At 33.0% G+C, this 23494-nt stretch overlaps 2 protein-coding genes across 3 annotated transcripts; one reads left to right on the top strand and one right to left on the bottom strand.

The window, feature by feature from the left end:
* Nucleotides 1-305: 305 nt before the first annotated feature.
* On the bottom strand, nt 306-2736 carry LOC111698713 (glycine-rich cell wall structural protein 1.8). The gene is made up of 3 exons (XM_023469125.1): nt 2588-2736; nt 975-1094; nt 306-502 (listed from the first exon to the last, which is right to left on the bottom strand). Exons 1-3 carry the CDS (start codon nt 2709-2711, stop codon nt 336-338), a joined length of 411 nt encoding a protein of 136 aa, XP_023324893.1. The 5' UTR covers nt 2712-2736; the 3' UTR covers nt 306-335.
* An 8702-nt stretch (nt 2737-11438) lies between these two features.
* Nucleotides 11439-23452, top strand: LOC111698696 (uncharacterized). 2 transcript variants are annotated; one of them, XM_023469113.1, is made up of 6 exons: nt 11439-12153; nt 15962-16041; nt 17710-17924; nt 18212-21048; nt 21289-21386; nt 22444-23452. In XM_023469113.1, exons 3-6 carry the CDS (start codon nt 17733-17735, stop codon nt 22875-22877), a joined length of 3561 nt encoding a protein of 1186 aa, XP_023324881.1. In that variant the 5' UTR covers nt 11439-12153; nt 15962-16041; nt 17710-17732; the 3' UTR covers nt 22878-23452. The 2 variants fall into 2 exon arrangements, with proteins under 2 accessions (XP_023324881.1, XP_023324874.1); XM_023469106.1 differs by having other exon boundaries at nt 17705-17924.
* Nucleotides 23453-23494: the final 42 nt, after the last annotated feature.

Below are 23494 nucleotides of genomic sequence, written 5' to 3'. Positions count from 1 at the left end.
GAATAAACCAGGTGTACATATTCATCAATATACTACATTACAACAATAAACCAATTTTCAATTTTTAATAAAAAGAGGAAAAAGATTGTACATGTATAGGTTGCACTTTTTAAAAAAAAGAAAATTATCAAAATTAAACACCTTTTTGTTCTTCTCCCTTGCATTAAAATATAGGAGTTTATGATTGAAAGCATACAACATTTCATAAATAAAAATATAGTATTATCGTTGTTATAATGTTTTAACTATTTATTGCTGTTATAAAAAAACTTATATGCAATTTAATAACTTTTTTAACTTTTATTTTAACTTTTAAAAGATTATACATTTAAACATTAAAAAAAACAATATTTTTCTACAATTCTTATTTCTTTCTTGTGATGGCCGCCTCCACAACCACCGGAACCACCGTAGCCGCCATTTTGTCCAAACCCATTCTGACATTTACAGTAATCACATGTACAGTACTCACCCTCAGTAGTTCCGTAGCAGTAATTCTTACCTAGGACCAAAGAATTGTAATGTAAAGAAAGTTATTTCAGAGGTGTACTTATTTTTAGTACTGCAGTGTACTGTCTCTGGGGGGTTAAGTAAACACAAGACGGATGTCTCAGCCTGACATGGGATCCATTTTCACATAAAAGATTAATGAAATATGTTGGTCATAGGAAACTATTATAGGAATTATCAATATTATCAAAATCAAACGTTTTTATCCTCCTCGGATACTAGAAGAACATTGATGCATGAAGCATCTATTCTTGTTTACAAACACCGCCCAGAGAGAACTGGTTTCAATATGGACGCAGAGAATACACAACAGCAATTAACTTTCCTTTCCTTATTACCTTGCCTATGAAAATATCATTCTATGAAACGCTGTTATGTACGAGAATAGTTTTCTTTTAATTAAAAAAACTTTTAAAAAATGGACGTTTTAGCAAAATATTTTGTTTTGAAAACTTTAAACTTACCATATCCTTTCACTCCTACTCCATATCCTTGACAGTTTACTTTTCCTTTCTCACATGTACAGTAGTGACAGCTGCAGTATGAGCCTTTAACCACGCAAGCTGTACCAGAACCGGTTCCTCCTACGAGAGAGGTTGTTTACATTATATTGTGACGTAATAGGACAGGTTTACTTTATTTTTATGTAAACAACATTAAGAAAACAATGAAAGCTGCATTTCACAATGTGAATTAATTTGAATTTTTAATTTAATACAAGAAAAATTTTCTAAAACTTGGTTAATGTTAGCATAATATTTAATACAAGAGATATGTTTAAAACATGATTTAAGAACGTTTATTTAGCATAATTGTTTAATGAAGAGATATAAAATATGGTAGATTGTTTTATACATGTTTTAAAATACATATGTTTATCATAATATGTAAAAATCTCAATATTCTTAAGTGGCAATTTTTTATCTATGGTGGTATTGGATGAGTATTGAGTATTATAGATCTCTAAAAACTTTGAGAAAATAAAATTTCTGTATAATTAAAATTGCACTTCTAAAATTACTTTATGGGTTGAAAAAAAGCAAAACATGTTAGCTGGAAAAAAAATTTTGTTTTCAAAATATGGTAGTTATGAGAAAGAATCCAATGAATAATGACCATTTGTTTTCGCTTCGATATTTTGACAATTGTTTGATGTTGAGACAAAAATCGTATTTTAACATTTCTGATTCAAGTGTTTCAGTAGAACTAATCTTGGCTTATTTTAAAGAATTTTTATTTCGCAAAAAAACTATGCTTAATTTATCAAAATGATGGCAAAAGTAAAAAGCTTGCTGTAATTATTGATGTGCATAAAGTATACAGCTTGCTGTAATTATTGATGTGCATAAACTTGGCTCCTTTTCTGCCTATATTTTCTTTCCCGGTCGTTTGGCCTAGTTTAACAAGAACAAATGTTTTCAAAATTGTTTATTCAAAACATTTTTTTTTCTTGCACTATATGCCAAATTATGACCCTGAAAGGTAATAAATACAATAAAAATTAACAAAAACAATCCAACACGAGCATATTATAACAATCGTTTTTGGATCGTTTTCCCACTTTTTAGGATAAAAATATTGCAAAGTTTAATAAAAGAAAACTTGGACAGAATATCTGTTCAGCTATAGTTAATATCTGTTCAGCTATAGTTAATATCTGTTCAGCTATAGTTAATTTAGATTTTTTTAGGAAACTCATGGCTACCCTGTGGATAACATAGGCTAAAAAATAAAAATTTTAGTTTTTCAAAATCCAAGATTTTTTTCCTAAGTATTTTAAAATTTAATTGGGCAACGCCGGGTACTGCAGCTAGTTTTTTTTGCTAAAGTTGAGACAGTTAAATAATTCCTTGATATAAAAAGAAGAAGATATAAATCTTTTTATCTAATTTTTAACAAATAACAAGATAAAGTTGTTAATTAAGAAATTAAGCTATTAAGCTTAGACTATTTTAAACTCGGCTCTGGTTAGATTTCCTAAAGTTTCGACAGTTAAATGATTTTGTAATGTAAAAAGGGGATTCTTTCAGAAGAGATAGGAATGGTAAATCTCATCAAGATTTGAATATATTTTTACCTCCATGTCCACCGCCTCCATGCCCCCCTACTCCATAACCACCACCTCCTCCTCCTCCTCCGTATCCACCGGAAGTAAGGACGGATCCAACAAAGAAACCAAGAAGTAGAGCTGACTTCATCATTTGTCTATCTTTGAAATGTGTTTTTGAAAGATATTTATATATGTAACATGTGCAATGCACAATATACTCAATTAGAAAAGAAGAAATTCAAATTTATTCATAAATACTTGTACGACGCTCTGGACAAGATAGGAGAAAACTATATTTGCTTTGTTACATACGAAAATTGAAAAATTGAAAACATGTAAAATTTCAATGTTACGTCAAATTTACTTTAAGTTGACGTATTGTATAATATACAGTGTTTAATAATATAATGTACAAAATAGCTAAATTTTTAAACCAATTGTGTAATGGCACAGTTTTAAACTTAATTACTTTGGTAAATGGAAATTTCTCAACAAGTATCAACTGCCCCCCCCCCCTACTCCTCTACTGCAATTCTTGTTTTCAATTCGATAAATAAAAATTTTAATAAAAATGACGGATAAGATTTTACTAAATTAATTCTAGAATCGGATTGGATTGATTCTGATCAAATGAAAGACTTATTGAACTATAATTATACTTTAAGAGAAAAGAAAAATCGTAGATATCATTAAAACATAAATACATTATTCTGTTTCTGCGATTATAATTTCTTAATTGAAATATATAAATAAATATATATAGATAGATATAGATATATAATAAAGCTCTTCGCACATAAATATAAAAAAAAATATTAAAATATATGTTAACGGCTGGACCAAATTGATTAATTTTCAAATTCGAAAAAAATTATAATTGTATTTTCATATTCATAAATCTACCAAAATACTTGGATGATACTGCACTGAAATTGACGCAAAAAAGGAATATGCTCAGAAATGACGCACTCAATGTTTGAACATTATGCATCAACTAAAGCTGTAAAGCATTTGTTTCTAACTTCAGATCTATTCTAAGAGATTGTATGTTGAAGTTCAAGTATGAAGTCGATATATTTTGCTTATTTCAATTTACAATGCAAGCGTGTTCAATAGTTACAGCACATACAGGGTTACCCACAAAGGATGAGACTTCAGAGACAACTGTACAATAACAAATCTTGTACATGAAATTCTCCCATTTATGTGGCCATGCAAGCAAGTGTACTTACATTTCTTTCTTTGCCATTTCATATATTGATAATAGACCTTATTTAATAAAGATGACAAAATTAACCATTATGTACTGTAGTCATATTTTAAGAGTTGTTGGTCTTCATAAAAGTCTTATCCTTTGCGGGAAATCCTGTACGTACATGCAACATTTGTAGATTAATAATAAGGTAACAGGTAAAAAGATTAGTTTAAACTAGAAAAAATAATAGAATAAACATTTTTCAGGCGATTGAATTGATTGATTGATGGGAAAATCAGTAATCACAATAAAAATATTATTAAGTAATATCTAACGGAGTTAATGTGATATAAGTTAGAATCAATGCAGTTCAATGGTTTGCTGTAAAGTCTCTGTTTCTAAAGATTAGTCTGAACTAAAATAAAGAATCTGATTTTTCATTTAAATACTAAATACAACACTGCTTGGTCACCTAAACTAGGAAACCTTATTCACATCCGACATTAGGATACAGTTTATCATTCCTTTCCTTAAAATACTTTTATTCTTTCAATCTTAAATTCTTCCTTTCTGCTCCTTTCAATTATTAATTCTTGAATCCCTCATCTCTTATCCTTTCAATCAATTCTTCTTGAATCCATCCTTTCTTATCCTTTCATTCATTCATTCTTAACTTCATCCTTTCTTATCCTTTCTTTCATTCATTCTTGACTTCATCCTTTCTTATCCTTGCGTTCACTTATTCTTGTCTCTTGAATCCATCTTTTCTTATCCATTCACCAAATTTTTCTTGAATTTAATCTTTCATTCAATCCATCCTAATCCATTCTTTCGTATCCTTTCATTTATTCTACTTAAATCGATCCTTTCCAATCCTTTTATTTAATCCTTCTAGAATTCATTCTTTAAATCTTTTCATTCATTTTTTAATCCATCCTTTTTAATCCTTTTAGTTCAATTATTCTTGAATTCATCATTTCAAATCTTATCATTCATTTTTTAATCCATTCTTTTTTATCCTTTCCTTTCATTCAATTATTCTTGAATTCATCCTTTCTTATCCCTTCATTCAATCATTTTTAGATCAATTTCCGTATTCTGACGTCACAAGCGTCAATTCACTTTTTTTGTCCGACAAAATTGTCAATAATAGTGATGATTTTAGAATAAAGTGCTTATCTTACATTTAAATAAGTGCAATTTTATGTGTTCATTATTTTCTGTTTTAAACTTTTTTATTTAATCTTTAAAAACATGTCAACTAATGTGAGAAAATTTCGATTTCCTTGTAATATTTGACACTTGTGACGTCATGTATCTGGTCAATTTCTCTGTTGCCACCTATTGTACTTGATAATCTGTACACTCCACTCCGTGATAACCACTTTAATTTCCCAGATGTCAGAACTTTTGTGCTGTGAATCTCGGGATTAAGCATTGATCTACAGATTATATAGACACAAGGATTAACTTAAATTTTTCTTCGATATCCCGTGGTGGTCTTAATCAACAGGGATAATTTGAATAGAGATCAAGCATTTATCCATTGTTCAAAATTAACGATACTATAAACAAAAAATTCCTCAGAATTCTAATGTTTATTTAATATCCCTTGTATCACTGCAAACTAGACGGAATGAGAAGGTATAAATAATTCGACATAAGTACAGGCTTGACTTTGTAACCTTGATGCTCCTCTAGTTTTGATTTGACACAGAGAAGCGTAAAAAGAGCAAATTAATCCGGTTACATGTTATATACACATGTTATATAAACATGTTATATACACATGTTATATACAAGTGTTATATACACATGTTATATCCACATGTTATATACGCATGTTATATANACTTTATAATAAAACAAGACATTCATAAATATGTTCCCTCTGGCCGACCAAACAGTTGGACAGAATGGGCTGAAATTTATTGTGGACACTAATTGGTAGCCGGGGGTTGACAATGAATTTGAATTTTTTCCACATTTTTTTTTCCTTTTTTCCCACGGGCAACGTCGGGCCCTTCAGCTAGTTCTTTATAATAAACCAAAACATTGTTATTCATGTTCCCTATAGCCGGGAAAACGACTGGACCAAATGGGCTGATGTTTTTGCGGACACTCGTGGGTAGTATGGGGGTGACATAGGCTAAAAATTAAAAAAATGTTTTTTCTTCAAAATTTATAATTTAAAAAATTTTCTTCCACAGGCAACGCCGAGCCCTTCAGCTAGTATTATTTAAAATATTAAACAATTCTTATCAATGAATTAAATATATTTGAAAATATAAACATAATCCGTCCAATTCTATCTATTTAACCCATATTTAAATTTAACAATATATTATTGTTAACAAATTTCTAATTTAAAAATATCTTCAGGTATATTCTTCAAAACTCAAGAAATGTTTATTGTAAACCGTCTCAATCCTGTCAGATTTTTTTCAACCCCACCCCATTTCCACCTCCTTTTAAAGTTTTTGTAAAATACTAGACATCGGGTTACCCGTTCTTATATATATCAATAACCAATATTACAACATACAGGGTCCTACATTATATTGGAGTATTTCCAAGCTTTAATGCAAAGTAAATACACAATAGCAAGAAATCTGTTTTCTGTAAGCAAAGATAAGGATTGTTATGAAATAGTTTATTCTTTTGAACTTTCCTTTACTGTCTCAAAAATACCAATTCAGATCAAATATGTTCGGGGGCATCCTGTATATAGACAGGGCTACCCACGAAGGATGAGACTTCAAAGACGACCTGCAACTCTTTGAATCCTACAATTCCGTTAGATAAAGTCTTCTACCTTGAATATAATCTTTTAATGGTTTATTCAATGATTGGGCAAAGAACCATAGAGAATAGAATATTGATTAGAGGGGAATTTAAAGAATCTCTCGGTATGAATTTTGTACTGTAGTCATATTTTAAGAGTTGTTGGTCTTGTGAAATGATCATTGGTCAATTATGAAACCAGCCTATTTCATTATTTGGTTTTCTTTTAACAATAATTTTAGATTTTCTATAAAATGATATTCCAGGGCCCAAAAGGTTATATAGCATAAAAATGTGAAGTACACCTGCAGTATGGAAACAGTACAACAAAATGGCCGTTTTACACTTTTTTCTAGTAAATTCCCCTCTAATATATATTCTATTCTCCATGCAAAGAACAAAACAAGTTTACTATTGCAGAGAATAATAAATATAAGGGAATAGACATTAAATTCTGTAAAGTCGTCTCTGAAGTCTCATCCTTTGTGGGTAACCTTATATTTACCGTTCAACAGACTTAAATTTGATTAAATGATTACAATTTAATATATTTATTATTTATTTATTTGATAAAGGTAAGGTTTTACCCTGACATTAGTTCAAGAGATGGTTTGAAAATAATTTGATAATTCTTCAGCAATCTAAATAGAATTTTGTCAAAACTTTTCCTTGGTTTCTTGGGTTCTTAGGTCATCACAGATTTTTAACTTAACTTCTAATATCATAGAACTACGTTCTTGTTCCCGTGTTGTAACCGCTCTAGCTCCGATTCCAGTATCCGATCCAGATCTTCACAACCAGGGTTCAGCTCTAGGTACTCATTTCTGTTCTCTAGTGTCAGGTTTCTTGTATTCTCCAGGTCCATTTTAGGCTCAAATTCTCCAATACCGAATGTTTTAAAGCTGTTGAGAAGCAATCGGTTTTCTTGTAAACTATTTAAAGGGTCAGAGTACTGCTCATAGGACTGGAACTCAGAGTTTAAAATCTGATTCTCCGACTCCTGATGATCCCCAAACTCCAGGGGGCTTTGAGATCGTTGACTTCTATAATTGTGTGTAGAGGAGTTGAGGTTCAGGTTGGGTTTAGGACTCCCGTAATCCGTCACTAGGATGGTTGGGAGTGGAGCTGAGAATTTTCTCTCCGGAACCTGAACCAGGCCTGAGGTATAGATGCTGTCTGTGGTCATTCTTCTCCGGAGAACATAATCCGCACTGGAGCTTGTTCCGGGATCAGTGGAGACGGGATGGAATGAACTTGATCCAGGATGAAAATAAGAATGAATTGGGGACGGGTTTAAACCATTAAAAGTTTGTGGTATGTTATGTATTGTGTTAATTGAGCTGGTTTGAACAAATGGACTTGATTCAACCATGGAGCTGGTTGAGAGGAGCGAGGTAGTTGGAGATGACGGAGCAGGACTGTTAGAGCTTGAACTATGATATTCAGGTTGGGAAGAGTTGTATTGTTTAACAAGAGGACTGTTCGAGTTGATATATAGGTTCGGGTCGGATTTCTGCCGGTACAGTACAAAAGGTATCTGAAGATGATTATCTTCTCTCTGAGTAAGGATCACCGGGACTTTATTACTGGCTCCGGGATGGGATTGAGTAAGGTTGCCCGGAGACAGGGATCTGGACCGACCATACGGAGTTGTTCTTTGTTCCAGAGCTCTGTGTCTCATTGGTCCTATCCCGGTATTTCCTCCAGAGTAAGACTGATGAGAATAGTCTGTATCAAGGTGGTGGATACAGCTGCAATTGGACGGATGAGTATTGATCACTGGTTTACACTTGTTGATATCTTTCACCCCGGAGACCTCCTTCATGATCGCCATAAACTCTTCGTTCTTGGCGTCCTGAAGCTTATTCTGTAGCGCGATTTTATCACGAAATTTTCGAGGATTTTTGTTTGTGGGTCCCATCGTTCTGGGTATTTGGTTTGGACTGAGAACCTGTAACTGCTCTATGTATACAATACTACTGACTGGTGCTTGCGCAGCGCAATCTAACCCAGCCCTTCTCACTTTAATGGAGGGGAAGAGGGGGGGGGGGTTGATTGCAAAGGGGCTAGAGAGATTCGAGAGATACGCGACATCTTTAAATAAATGAATTGATTAATTTGAACTAAAGACAAATTATATCTTGAGGTTCAAAACTCAAAATGATTTTATTGAAAATAAATCGAATTTGAAGAATTGCTGTGTAATATGATAGTTTTATAAAACTACGGAGTATTCATAGATATTACTACACGTTTATATAAATTTAAATTCTTGAAATATAAAAAAAATGCATTCATAAGTGGTCATTGAAAGAAAAACCAGACTTTCTCCCTTCATGGTTCCATAAACCGGTTATTTCTCCCTTCATGATTCCATCATAAACCAGTTATTTCTCCCTTCATGGTTCCATAAACCAAACATTTCTCCCTTCATGGAAAGAAAAATATAGACCAGGAAACGCCATATATGATGCGTCAAATCTGTGTAAGTGTACTGCAGTGGGAAATCAAAACAAAGAATTCAGGGGCAAAACATCAATTATGAGGGGGGGGGATAAGATATATTGATATCGTAGACATGAATAAAATGAGCAATAATGATCATAAAACGAAATAATATTTGTTACTTGCGATTATATTATTCAAAGGCAGGAGAGGGAAATGATAACAACCAAGATTAATTTAATTGTAAAAACGATATATGGTAAAATTGGGATGTTTTAATAAAAGAAAAAACATTTCTTCATGGCATGGAAATCAATGCAAAGAGGGACTGTAGACATTACTGTGTCCCATATAAAGATGCATGCCTGACTCACAACGATACCTTTAAAAACTTTTTCGAGAAATGAACATTAAATATTAGACATTTTTAAATAAAACCTTCTAACATATAATTCAAGAAAAAATAAAAAAATGTTATCCATATCATAACACATTTATTCATAGACATTGTATACAATCTATTTTAAAAAAAGCAAATTGTCAAGATTTTTAATTTTATTACATCATAATTCTAAAACATAAATTGAGCAGCTTGTATAAATGTTATGACATATTTTTTAATATTTCCCTTTAAGGTTACATTAAGCTTTTTACAGTCTACTGTAAATCTTACATTTACAAAAAGTTTTACAATCTCGTGAGGTCGTTATTTGTTTATTGCAGTACAGTTGAAATCGTTTCTTCGATCGGAGCTCGACCTCTATCCAGTGACTCTCCATGTATTTTTTGAAATATTTTCTCGTATTTTTCAACTTCCTCCAATAGATCTTTGGATGGATTAAACAAGGATCCTCTGGATTTTAAGTCTATCCAATCACAGTGAATTTTCTCATCGCGGCCTCTGACAAGGCCGGGAACTTTTGTATTTAGTTTTTTGGCAATAAACCAACATACAATTACATATAGTAGTGCCTGTTTTGAGGACTTTTTTGCTCTGAATTTTCTGCACTCATAGGTTCCTGAAAACAGTTAAAGTTAGCCGTTTTCAAGAAGAAAGATTCAAATTCCTCCTAAAGGTTAAAACTTTAGGAGGAAGGATGTAAACCTTGGGAGGAAGGATACAAACGTTGGGAGGAAGGATACAAACATTGGGAGGGGATGAACAATTAAACTCTGGGGGGAAGGTTGAAAACCTTGGGAGAAAGGATACAAAAATCGGGAAGTATAGGGTTTAAACCTTAGGATGAAGGATGTTAACCTTGAAAGGATGTAAACCTTGGGAGCAAGGATGTACAGCTTGATAGGAAGGATTTCAACCTTAGGAGGAAGGATGTAAACCTTGGGAGAAAGGATTTGAACATTGAGAGGAAAGGTTATACCTAAGGAGAAAGGTTTTAAATTTTAAAAGAAAGTTAAACCTCAGAAGCAAGGGTGTATGGGAATCTTTTTACTTTGCTTCTCCTTTTATAGTTGTACAAGTTGCACAAATCTCACTGGGAATTAATAAATTTTCCATATTGACCTGAAAGCCAAAAATTATATTTAAATAATTAATTTGTATCCGCACTAACTTAATATAATAAATAGTTTGTTGTTTTTTTTTACTGTAACATCCCTCTGTTTATCAGAGTTTAATCCTTTCCCTTTAACTGCTATGGGGGCACTGACTTTGTTTTTGTTTACATTCCTCCCACAGTCTATGCAGTACACAATGCGTATATCTGAGTTGGGCGTTCCTGGTCTATATACATAGAGAATAGAATATATAGAGAGGAATTAAAAGAATCTCTCGGTATGATTTTTTTCAGTCCCTTTCAGCCTGAAAGGGAGTTCAAAGTGCACAAATCATGTAAATGTTCACAAATTATATGCAGCAGAGTACATTAATACAGTATGTTCCCTAGACTATCCATTTCAATTTCGAATTTTTTAAACTGTTAAATAAACTTTATAATGAATTAGGTGAATAAAAACATCATTTGATTTATAGTTATAACGGAAAATCATCGTTTGTAAAGTGGAAGGCATAGAGTCTATGTGAAATGATCATTGGTCAATTATGAAACCAGCCTATTTCATAATTTGGTTTTCTTTTAACAATAATTTTAGATTTTCTATAAAATGATATTCCAGGGCCCAACAGGTTATATAGCATAAATATGTGAAGTACACCTGCAGTATGGAAACAGTACAACAAAATGGCCGTTTTACACTTTTTTCTATTAAATTCCTCTCTATATATTCTATTCTCTATGTCTATATATTTATTGCTTTATGGTATCATAAACCAGTTACTTCTCCCTTGATGATTACATAAACCAATTATTTCTCCCTTCATGGTTCCATAAACCAGATATTTCTCCCTTCATGATTCCATAAACCAAACATTTCTCCCATTATGGTTCCAGTTATCAAATCTTTCTTCCTTTATGGTTTCATAAACCAAACATTTCTCCCTATTCGGTTTTCCGTATATTACCTACTACTAAAAAAGAACCTAATCACTTCAATCTTCATCTTCGCAACCTACACCTAAAAACTAGAGAAAGAGAAGAGTAATCAGCCCTTTAGGAAAAGTAAGAAGGTTTCTAAATGTGATGTATGCAAAGGAGTTCAAAAATAACTCTGGAAAATAGGAGGGCCAGGTGTACTGAATAGGAGGGCCAGGTGTACTGAATAGGAGGGCCAGGTGTACAGAATAGGAGGGCCAGGTGTTCTGAATAGGAGGGCCAGTTGTACTGAATAGGAGGGCCAGGTGTACTGAATAGGAGGGCCAGGTGAACTGAATAGGAGGGCCAGGTGTACTGAATAGGAGGGCCAGGTGTACTGAATAAATAACCTTTGAGGTTTCATGAACAATTATCTGCTCTCCAGTCTCCACCTACACCTAGATGCACATGAACTTGAAGCTTGGGATTAAAGACGCTTCTCTTTCTCTTCAAACCATCTGGTTTCTCCGGGAGTTTCACTCTCTACAGGACATAGGCAGTCAGGTTCAGTTTACTCAGGATACTCAGGGAATACAGGATATACCGTAATCATCTCGCACCTGCTATACATACAACCGGGAGAAACTCAATACAGAATGAAAACCCTGTTTACAACACCAAGTTTATGAAATGTAATCAAAATGAATTAAAGGCGACGTGAAATTAATCTTTAGGAATAGGTAAGTTGAGATTTGGTTTTTATTACTTTAGAATTTTAGTTTACTGTTTAGACATAAGGTGATCACTTTAAACTCTTTCTTTCGTCCCTGTATCTAAATCAAACAAACAATATTTTTCTCCTAATTTTTCTCCGCTTTACAGTTGAATTATAGATATTAAATTCGCTGAATAATTAGATTTTTAAAAGTATTTTTAATATTTACATAATTCTATTCACCAGATATTTAAACTCTTAGATAATTGTATCACTAAATATTTAAACTTCTTAGATAATTGTATCACTAGATATTTAAACTCTTAGATAATTGTATCACTAGATATTTAAACTTCTTAGATAATTGTATCTCTAGATACAGGGTGTCCCACGAAACATGACAGTTGGTGAATAGTTTAGAATGTCTTTTTCCATAATTTGTTAAGTTGTTTGATACCAAAGATCAATAAAAATATTATATGGGAGTCATATTATATCAAAATTTATTTCAAAGTAAAATATAATCAAGCAAAAGATTTGTTTAACTAAAAATAGCTATTTATTAAATGTCATGTTTCGAGGGACACCCTGTATTTGAACTCTTAGATAATTATATTCAAGATATTTAAACTTCTTAGATAATTGTATTTCTAGATATTTAAACTATTTAGATAATTTTATTCTAGATATTTGAACTCTTAGATAATTGTATTCTCTAGATATTTAAACTTCTTAGATAATTTTTTTTCTAGATATTTAAACTATTTAGATAATTTTATTCTAGATATTTGAACTAGTAGATAATTGTAATCACTAGATATTTGAACTATTTAGATAATTGTATTTACTAGATATTTAAACTCTTAGATAATTGTATTCACTAGATATTTAAGCTATTTAGATAATTTTATTCTAAATTTTAAACTCTTAGATAATTGTATCTCTAGATATTTAAAGTCTGTAGATAATTATATTCAAGATATTTAAACTCTTAGATAATTGTATTTCTAGATATAAACTCTTAGATAATTGTATTCTAGCTATTTAAACTCTTCAAATAATTGTATTTCTAGATGTTTAAACTTGTATTTCTAGATATTTGAACTCTTAGATAATTATAATCTAGATATTTAAACTTCTTAGATAATTCTATTTCTAGGTATTTAAACTATTTAGATAATTTTATTCTAAATTTTAAACTCTTAGATAATTGTATCTCTAGATATTTAAAGTCTTTAGATAAATATATTTCTAGATATTTGAACTCTTAGATAATTGTATTTCTAGATATAAACTCTTAGATAATTGTATTCTAGCTATTTAAACTCTTCAAATAATTGTATTTCTAGATATTTGAACTCTTAGATTTTAGTTGAACTATTTATATAATTGTATTCTCTTGATATTTAAACTCTTAGATAATTGTATTTCTAGATATTTAAACTCTTAGATAATTGTATTCTAGATATTTAAACTCTTCAAATAATTGTATTTCTAGATATTTGAACACTTAGATAATTGTATTCTAGATATTTGAACTCTTAGATAATTGTATTCCTAGATATTTGAACTCTTAGATAATTGTATCTCTAGATATTTGAACTATTTAGATAATTGTATTTCTAGATGTTTAAACTTGTATTTTTAGATATTTGAACTCTTAGATAATTGTATCTCTAGATATTTGAACTTTTTAGATAATTGTATTTCTAGATATTTAAACTTTTAAGATAATTGTATTCCCTTAATATTTAAACTATTTAGATAATTGTATTCTCTGGATATTCCAATTTGAATTCTCGCCTATGTTTGAGATTTAAACAATTTTAAAACTTTCACCTCCGCCCCCTTCCCCCATTCACTTCAAGAATTCTTTTATTCTTTGAAAAAATAACACTTATGAGGATGACAAAAAGGATATAATCTGTTAAATCTTATCTCTTGTAAAAAAGAAAGTTTAAAAATGCATTTTTATCAGTAGATATATGTGTAGATAAGACCCAGGCCTAGGAATTACCTAATAATAAATTTTACTCTTGATCGTAAGATAAACGAAACCTCATTTAATGAACGGTTTATTTCATTTTAGTTTTTGTAAGATCGATTTGCTCTCCTCAAACTATTATGTTCTAATCTATATATCTTCTCAACCTAATGTCGAAGACCTTAGAAATTTTTAAACTGAATTCGACCCAGGCTGGGAACTCTTGCATTGTGATATCTTTTCTTAATCTGCAGATTAATTTAATCTTTATTCGATATCCCGCATGGTAATCGTACCTGCAGTCAGGTGTTGAAAATAGCTAAGATCAGGGGAGGAATAACTATAATGACGAGATCAAGTATTAAGCATTAAAAGCACCCACAGTGGATATCGAGATCGTGCGATCAGTATTATGAGTTACCAGTTTAGTTCAAATAGTCAAAGTTGGAAATATCATAAGGTTTACACAGGATTCAAAGATATAAAAGTGGAAAGAACTATGCGTATAATCAGCTCCAATAAACCCGAAAGAACTATGCGTATAATCAGCTCCAATAAACCCGAAATAACTATGCGTATAATCAGCTCCAATAAACCCGAAATAACTATGCGTATAATCAGATCCGATAAACCCGAAATAACTATGCGTATAATCAGCTCCAATAAACCCGAAATAACTATGCGTATAATCAGCTCCAATAAACCCGAAATAACTATGCGTATAATCAGCTCCGATAAACCCGAAAGAACTATGCGTATAATCGGCTCCAATAAACCCGAAAGAACTATGCGTATAATCAGCTCCAATAAACCCGAAAGAACTATGTGTATAATCAGCTCCAATAAACCCGAAAGAACTATGCATATCATCAAATCCAATAAACCCGAAAGAACTTTGCATATCATCAAATCCAATAAACCCGAAAGAACTATGTGTATAATCAGCTCCAATAAACCCGAAAGAACTATGCGTATAATCAGCTCCAATAAACCCGAAAGAACTATGAGTATAATCAGCTCCAATAAACCCGAAAGAACTATGCATATAATCAGCTCCAATAAACCCCAAATAAATATGAATATAACCACATTATTTCTCAATGATAATTATTCACGAGATTGAATCACATCATTCCCCGTTGCTGAGAAGGTACTTCTAGACTTGTTTTCATACCTTTCTTTATTTTCAATCTCAGAGAGGGTTAACTGATACTTAAACAATAAATTAATAAATGATTTAACATTTACCGTATAACCTCCAAATATCAATAATAAGATTAAAGTTTTTTTCTTCAAAATTCAAGTTTATCATTAAAATATCCATATTTTGAGGTATGCGGGAGTATACCTCCGTTTCAGAAAAAATAATAATGACAAGTTTAGAATAAACAATAAAAACTTACAAGTTTGATATTCACAATTTGTATGGGTTTTTATTCAAAAAATGATTCTACATTTTCTGGTAGATCTTCCGTCAAATAGATTATCAAGTACTTGATGCTTTATTATTGTTTAAGTGGAATTGAAAGTAAGTTTTCATCACACGGAAGTTGACACATATCGTATTGATGTATTGAAAAAACTCTTGTTTTCTACCAGTATTGTTGGCATGACATTTTGTGAGAAATACTTCAATTTTCTCACAAAATGATTTTACACACTAATTCGAGATCCCATCTGCCGTTACAGAGTTCTAAGTTGGAAACTTTTGAACAAATGGAATTTAGATTTAAATGAGTAAGGGTCAGTTGTTTCTCGTTTATTAGTTTTCATTTCTGTTTAATTAATGTCCAGAAATAAATCTCCTAATACCCCTAGTTTAATTATCATCTTAAACCAGTTATTTCAGGATGTACACTGAGAGATAGGGGTATGGGAACCAATACAGGAGAAAGTATCAGACTGAACTAACCCAAACTACAAACCAAGGTGATCAGCTAAATTAAGATTTACAAACCGTAGAACATTAACTAAACTACAGAAACTGGGACTGTAAAAACACTCTCCACTAGACAGAAGAAGATACAATCTATGCGAAACCACTAGGTACGTCTTTGTGACCTCGCATCTCTTCCAGTTTTGATTGTACATACAAGTATGACAAAAACAGCTTTAATTCTAGAACTTTTGTTATTCTCAGTAGGGTGTCAATAAGAGGAGTTATGATTGAAAACGTGTAAGATTTCAATCCAACTTTTTATACCTTTATTTGATGCGAAAACTGTTAGAATATACATTCTTAAAGGGAGTGTCCGCAAAAAAAGAAAGGGAGTATAGGCTTACGGCGAAAAATAACCGCTTTTAATCGCTACTAATCTTACTTCTATCTGTTGCGTCCATAAGGAGAAAATTGTTAAGAACTATTCGTGCGGAAGAACGGAGCGTCCTTACAAATTCAGAAATTTGCAACATTCAACTCGGATTTTTTTATTTTTTATGATCAGATAGTTACTTTTGAAAACATTTATTCCTGTTTCAAGGATTTTTGATAATGAAGACAACATTTTCATATTTTCCATGAATGTTCGAAAATCCAGCGCCAAGGAAATATTATTTAAAAAAAATTAAATCAAAAATATTATGAAATATTAACTATATACGAATGCATCGAAAAATAATCGATGACTTTTGTTTGTAATATCTGAATGATTTGTTTGGAATTAAATTAATTTTTAAGATCCGAGTTGAATGTTGCAACTTTCTGAATTTGTAATGACGCTACGTTCTTCAGCTTGAGTCGTTTTTAACAATTTTCTCCTTATAGACGCAACAGATAAAAGTAAGATTAGTAGCGATCAAAAGCGCTTATTTTTCGCCGTAAGCCAAGTCCTTTCATTTTTCGTGAACACTCCCTTTAATATATGTATATATATGCATGGATAATGTTTCCTTGAATTTCTGTGACAAGAATAATTAATTTCAACAATCGGCCATAATTACATTTAATTTGTTTTCAAACCCGGACACTAGAGGGACTAGAGGTCAAGCATACAATTTAACCAAATTAAAGAGTTGTGAACGCACACGTGTGTACTTTCCTATCTTGAAAACAGTATTCCCACTTTTCATGTTGGGTTTGGATTACCAGGCTAATAACGGGCCATGAAGACTTTGAACTTAATTTTTCTTAATTCAATCCTTTTTTAAATGGCAAATTTAATGTTTTATGGAATCTTGACAGTAATCTATCCTAAAAAGGGACTGTAACTCCTGTAACTGTAATGTTAAGTGAGCCTCATGCAAAGATGGCAATGCCACCCTTGAAACCTTTATATGATAAATAATACGGTAGATATCGTTGTTTTTCTAGGTTTTAGGGTATAGAAGTGTTTAATTCTGATAATTTCTTAGCATATTCCTGCAGTAGAAATGCGTATCACTTTTGTAGGGAAACCACAATTAAAAATAATCAGTTTACAAAATTATAAACATTGATTTATAATGCATACTTGATCAGATAAAGCTTTTAAGGGTGCCGTTGTGAATCGGGCATTGCCATCTTTTAAATGCAGATTCGCTTAAAATTACGATTATAGTCCCTTTAAAAGAAACTAAAGTCTTATCCTCGTCACTTTGGATAATCTAGTATTAGTTAAGGGCAGAGAGCTGGTTAGGATGAGATGAGGAGTCTGAAAAATGTTGGGTTTGAGGAGGGAGGTAGATCAACTCATCCTGGTTCAATAAAACAATCTAAACACGGAGACAATCCTACTCCGGAACTTAAACCAGACCTAGAGGTAGACTCCGACCCGGAGAAGAACCCAACCAGAAAAAGAAAACAAATCTTAAAAATAATGCTCGGAGCCTTCTTGGTAAGTTAACTTTAAATAATTGCCATGGAATGTAAAAATTTATATTGATTGGATCAGAAATTGATATTTTAATTTACGAGTATGTTTTAGTGAGCATGTTTCAAGAGTTTTGAATCTGTCAACCATGAACAAATCTTTTAAATATAAATGCAGTTTATTTGTTACTGTGTCCTTGTGTCTATAAGGTGTACTAAGGACGGGTTTCCGCAGGATTAGTTGTGAAATATCCTCGTCAGATTTACCACTTGAAACTTCAGAGTCATCAGTTTAGTATTTATCTATTTCAGCTCCTGGGGGTTACAGCATCATGCATCGTGGTGGGAGAAACCTTTCATGAAAACAAGATCCAGCTCCAGACCCTCTTTAACATCTCTAGTCTTGAGTTAGACCCAGAGAACTCTACTGAGTTCTCAGAACCTGTTGAAGATCTGGAAACACTTCCTGTTCCCCTGTCCATGCTTCAACCGGAGGCACGGAACTATGTTGCATATATTCCAGTTCCCCTCAATGATGATGATGAAGAGGATAGTGATGAGGATGATGAATACTATGACGATGATGATGATGAGTATTACGAGTATGAGGAGGAGGAAGAGGAGAAACCTAAACGTAAAAAAGAAAACAGAAGAAAGAGCAGCAGCAGGAACAAACCTCAAAGAAAACGGTTCCAAGATAAAGAGGAAGACAAGGAACGTGTTCCCTTCTTGGTTCCTCTCATGATGGTTCCAGAAAACCAGGTAGGGGTTCAGAAAGAATTCTCCTTCAATAGAGACACACAGTCGTCATTAAGTGACGATCTTCTGAGCAATGTGATCAAAAACAATCCAAACAGAAGGTTTCAAACCCCAAATATATACTCGAGCAAGAGAATACAGCCTGGGCAACAGAGTCCTGTATTTCCACAAGGAGGACCTGTTCACGACCGTCCTGGCCCCCCCTACAGGGGTCCTGCTCCGCGCAACCCAAGCTTACCCCTGGATGATACAATCATTCATCCCTCTATTCATCGACCAGTTTACGCTAGACCTCCACGGAGGTTCAACACCAATTTTAACTACAATAATAGAAATTACAACAACTTCAATAACAACAACTACAACAACAGACAGAGATATAACAATCTTATGTTTGATAATGAGTTTTCAACAACCAGTACAACACAACCACCTCCAACAACAACTACAACAGTATCAACTACTACAGAAGAGACAACTAAACGATCTCCATCGATTATAGTTGTCCAAGCGCACCAACCTGGGATTGGATCTCCTTATGGTTATATCAACCCATATGGATATCAACAGCAACAACCATATTACAACTATCAACCACCACAACCCTATCCTCCACCACAATATGTTAATCCTTATATAACTACAACAACTGCAACCACCACCACAACAACAATTTCCACAACAACGACGGAGACAACAACCAAGAAGCCAAGAAGAAGAAAAACAAAGAAACCGAAGATCATTGATCCAATGTTATCAGAAGGTTCGTTAACTATAGTTGACAACAAGCTGGTTCCGATCAAATCTCCTGAACCTCTTCAAAAAAGGTTTGGACTGGCTAACAATGACATGTCTGGTAGAAGGTTCAGTCCGGTCAATAGAAACTTCCGGGGGGTTAGGAAGTACCCATCTAGAAAATATTCTCGCCCTAGTCCCTACCGACCATATCAAAAGGATAGATATCCAGAATTTCAGCACAATCGCCGTTATGATCTCGATATGCCAAACATCTTTACCCAGAGTGGGATGGATTTTGAATATGAAGAAAAGCCAAATATTAAACGTCCTCCACCTAAGCACCCAGGAGTTCAGCTACCGGGTATCCGGGTCCCACCAAATGCAGGCAACATTCAGGATATTATCAAGCATCCCCAATCCTCTCAGGTTAAACGGTACACCACACAGGATGGAAAGTATACTCTTATCAATGATTACAGACCTCCACTAGGTCAGGGTGATTATAGCCTAAACTCAGGAGGAAGTTACAAACCTGGAAAATACTCTCAGTCCTATAATCAGCCTGGTGAAGGATATCCTGATCCATATGATCCTGGAAATATATTTCTCGCTGATGATGTAGGAGAAGAGGAACTTGGATATGATGCTACTCCGCCCCAGTATCCAGGAGACAGTCAATATCAAGATTATCAAAAACCGTTTCAAAATAATTATCAACCTTCTTCACAATATCAGCCAACACAAACACCATACCGGCCAACCCCACATCCTTATAATCCACAACCTGCACAATATCAACCAACACCACCAACATATCAACCTACTCCCCCTCCATATCAACCAACTCCCCCTCCTTATCAACCAACTTCCCCTCCTTATCAAAAAACTTCCCCTCCTTATCAACCAACACCACCTCTCTATCAACCTTCTCCCCCTCCATATCAACCAACGTATTCTACATATAAACCAGCACCACCACCCAGTCTACCTGCACAGCCACCATATCAACCACCTCCTCCACCCTACACACGTCCAACTCCAAGTCCATATCAACCAACGTACTCCCAGGGCGGAGAACCATATGCTCCAAGCAAACCTGCGTACAGTCCACCATCAAGACCTGAGTATACTGCCCCCAGTAATCCATCCTATGCTGATCCACCGGCGTTAAGTCCAGCTTACAATCAGGACTTTCTCACTCCAGATCCAAACAAAAAATATCCAGGTCCTGAGATTTATGACAACAACAGCGTTCAGGGTCCAACTCCAGTTACTAGCTATGAGAAAGGCTCTTCATTAGGTTATGACAACTATGGATATGCAGATAAGAATGACAATTTTGCTGAAATTTACAAGGATACAGAAAACAAAGGATCGTCTCATCCTCCTAACGGCCCTGACTACAGTTCGGCGACTATTTTACACACGGGTGGTACAGGTCCACTGCCCTACAAGGTTGGGGTAGATTTATATCCGATGGGAGGAGAAAATCCTCTAGGAAAGCATGGGTTGTCCACGAGCTTTAACAGTGAGGATAATAAGCATGAAATTCTGCTCCATCTGAACCTCTTCTCTAAGAAACCAACGTCTCTAGGAGGAAGAGCAGATAATCTTGAATTGAGTCAATCATTAGGACCCTTCTCCTTCGGAAGGTAATGATGTTAGCCAATTTAAATCAAAATATTTGTTGGTTTTGCCTAATTTCTTTAATAAAATATTTTGCCAAGATTTTGTGTTTTTGATAGTACACAGATTACTGCAACAATTACAAAATCATGGGTTTGTACATTTTAAATTTTAGAAGTTGATAATAAAGAAAACCTATTTGAGGAATAAAAATGGTGAATATTATTCTTAAAACTTTATTGCAACTCACTTTAACATATTTTTAGAAATGAAGAATTGAAGCTGGATAAGGAGGTTGTAGCTAAAAATCCTATTTTTGGAAATCTCAATCCCATAGATATTCTCAACCATCTTTTAGGACAAGGTATAGGTTCAAATTATTCATTTTGTTTACTGTCCCGGTTTGCCGTACATAGTCTGTAATTGTACTGTATAGTATGCTCTAGCTGGATAAAAGTCGGCAAGGTACTTAAAATTGTACCGAAGTTTACAGTGAAGTGACCCTTCATAATTTCATTTACAGGGTATGTACATTGTACGTTTCACAACGGTACGATGTAAAGCTTTTGTACTAATAAGATTTCAATATTTTTCTACCTGAAAATTGATTGTTTCCACTCTGACTTCTTTAGAAAACTGACTTGCAGATTTATGATGCACAGAAAATGGAGAAAATTTTGAAAAATTTGACTAAAAATATGTATTGTACCTTCATACCTTCACTCAAGAGCCTTTTCTATGGGGGGGGGGGGCATTCTCTGCAGAAGTAATTTTTATCATTTAATTCTGAATGATTTTAATCTTATCTTTATTATGCTAAAACCTGTTAAGTCTAAACCATTTAAAACTTGAAATTGAGATACTTAAATTCTTCGGTACATCATATCATCTGAGTCACGCTGATTTAACAGTTCGGTCCTTGTTCCAGCAAGCTCCGACTTTCGACCACAATTTGACCAATTAAACCGAATTTTTTAAACTCAAAAACGTGTTCCGACCCTCGAACAACAATAAATGAGACTTCAGAGACGACTGTACGTAATTCATACAGTCTGTTTCCTTACATTTATGATATGATTCCCTGCAAATATAAACTCCTTTATTTACCAAATTCTCAAATAAGCCATTTAAAGACTACATTCAAGACAGAAGACTTACTAGGAATTTAAAATTATCATATTTGAAGAGTTTCTAATCTTCTTTTCTTATTCTCTGTAGGTAAACCTTTAGTCATTTTTTTAATTGACAGCAGAATTCTAGGCTATATTCTTTCACTCCGAACTGTGGACATTTCGTTACGTAAAGATATTAAATGCATATCAGATAAAAAATAAATAAAATATTTTCATTTTCAGCTTTCAGCATTGCTTTCTTACGTTAGCTTGGAATTAAAAAACAAAATTAAACTGTTTACTTTCTAGGCAAGGCAAGAGAAATTTCCAAAGATGAAAAACCTTTGATAAAAGATGAGAAGAGAGCCCAGGTACCCCAGGATAAAGTTCAGAGTGGATCTAAAATTCAGTCTGAGAAGGATCCAGGGTTCAAACACTACTATACTCCGGGTAGTATAGTGAAACCTGTAAACCAATACGTGGAGAAGAAAGAGAGTGAGGATAAGTTGGACCAAGACGGAGAATACTCTGAGGATGATGAAATATACTACGATGATGATGAGGATGAACCTAGCAAGGATAAAGATGATAAAGATGATGATTACGAGTCTGATGAATCAGATCCTGAATATTATTACTACTACTACTACGACTATCTAGATTCAGGGATAGATATAAGTCATGAAAAGCTTCCAACCCCACAACCCCTGAATTCGTACAATTCAACCCTTTCCGAAAAATAAACTTTGTCAAGTTTTAATACATTAGTCAAAGAAGTGCAATAATAATAACGACTTAGAATATAATAAGTTTATTTATGCTTTTTTATTTCTGTCCAATCATATTTACAATATTTTTTTCTTCCATATATTGTCTCTGCTTCACCCTGTATCAGGTTAATCCTATTTAAAAATATGATTTGTGCAATGTGCATCACTCTGTAAACATTAACACCCTATGACAACTCTTCAGTTTTCACATTTTGTGATTTTAGCATAACGCTGTTTCAGAAATACCATGATTATTTTATCACCCTGTAAAGTTAATTTTTACCAAATACTAAAGAACTATTAAATCTGTTTCAGTTTAAAATTATATGCATCATATCATGCTGGATATGAGTCCCATTTCTGTTTCGTTAATTCTTTATTTTGTTTACATGTTCTATTTTACTCTATATGCTTCCTTTCGTCTTAATCAGTGCTTAGGTTCCGTCACTTTTTAGGCTCTCAATTGAAGTGTTTAATAACAAGATATAAGAAAACCTATCTCATCACTGAATGTTAAATTCAACAAAAGAAGAAAATATTTAAAATTTGTTTATCCATTTATCGGGTGCGGATCCGCATTAAAATTAAAT

This window comes from Eurytemora carolleeae, unplaced genomic scaffold, assembly GCF_000591075.1.
Source record: "Eurytemora carolleeae unplaced genomic scaffold, Eaff_2.0 scaffold94, whole genome shotgun sequence".
NCBI lineage: Eukaryota > Metazoa > Arthropoda > Copepoda > Calanoida > Temoridae > Eurytemora > Eurytemora carolleeae.
The sequence above is the reverse complement of the archived record's forward strand: the minus strand, read 5'-3'. Positions and strand labels throughout refer to the sequence as shown.

Bases quoted from the DNA above. Each gene is read 5' to 3' on its own strand.
- LOC111698713 (XM_023469125.1), bottom strand. From the start codon at position 2,711: ATGATGAAGTCAGCTCTACTTCTTGGTTTCTTTGTTGGATCCGTCCTT. The intron at 1,095-2,587 runs GTAAAAATATAT...CCTCTCTCGTAG, and splicing joins TGGAGGCGGTGGACATGGAG to GAGGAACCGGTTCTGGTACA. The intron at 503-974 runs GTAAGTTTAAAG...CTTTGGTCCTAG, and splicing joins AGTAGGAGTGAAAGGATATG to GTAAGAATTACTGCTACGGA.
- LOC111698696 (XM_023469113.1), top strand. From the start codon at position 17,733: ATGAGGAGTCTGAAAAATGTTGGGTTTGAGGAGGGAGGTAGATCAACT. The intron at 17,925-18,211 runs GTAAGTTAACTT...TATCTATTTCAG, and splicing joins TAATGCTCGGAGCCTTCTTG to CTCCTGGGGGTTACAGCATC. The intron at 21,049-21,288 runs GTAATGATGTTA...ACATATTTTTAG, and splicing joins GGACCCTTCTCCTTCGGAAG to AAATGAAGAATTGAAGCTGG.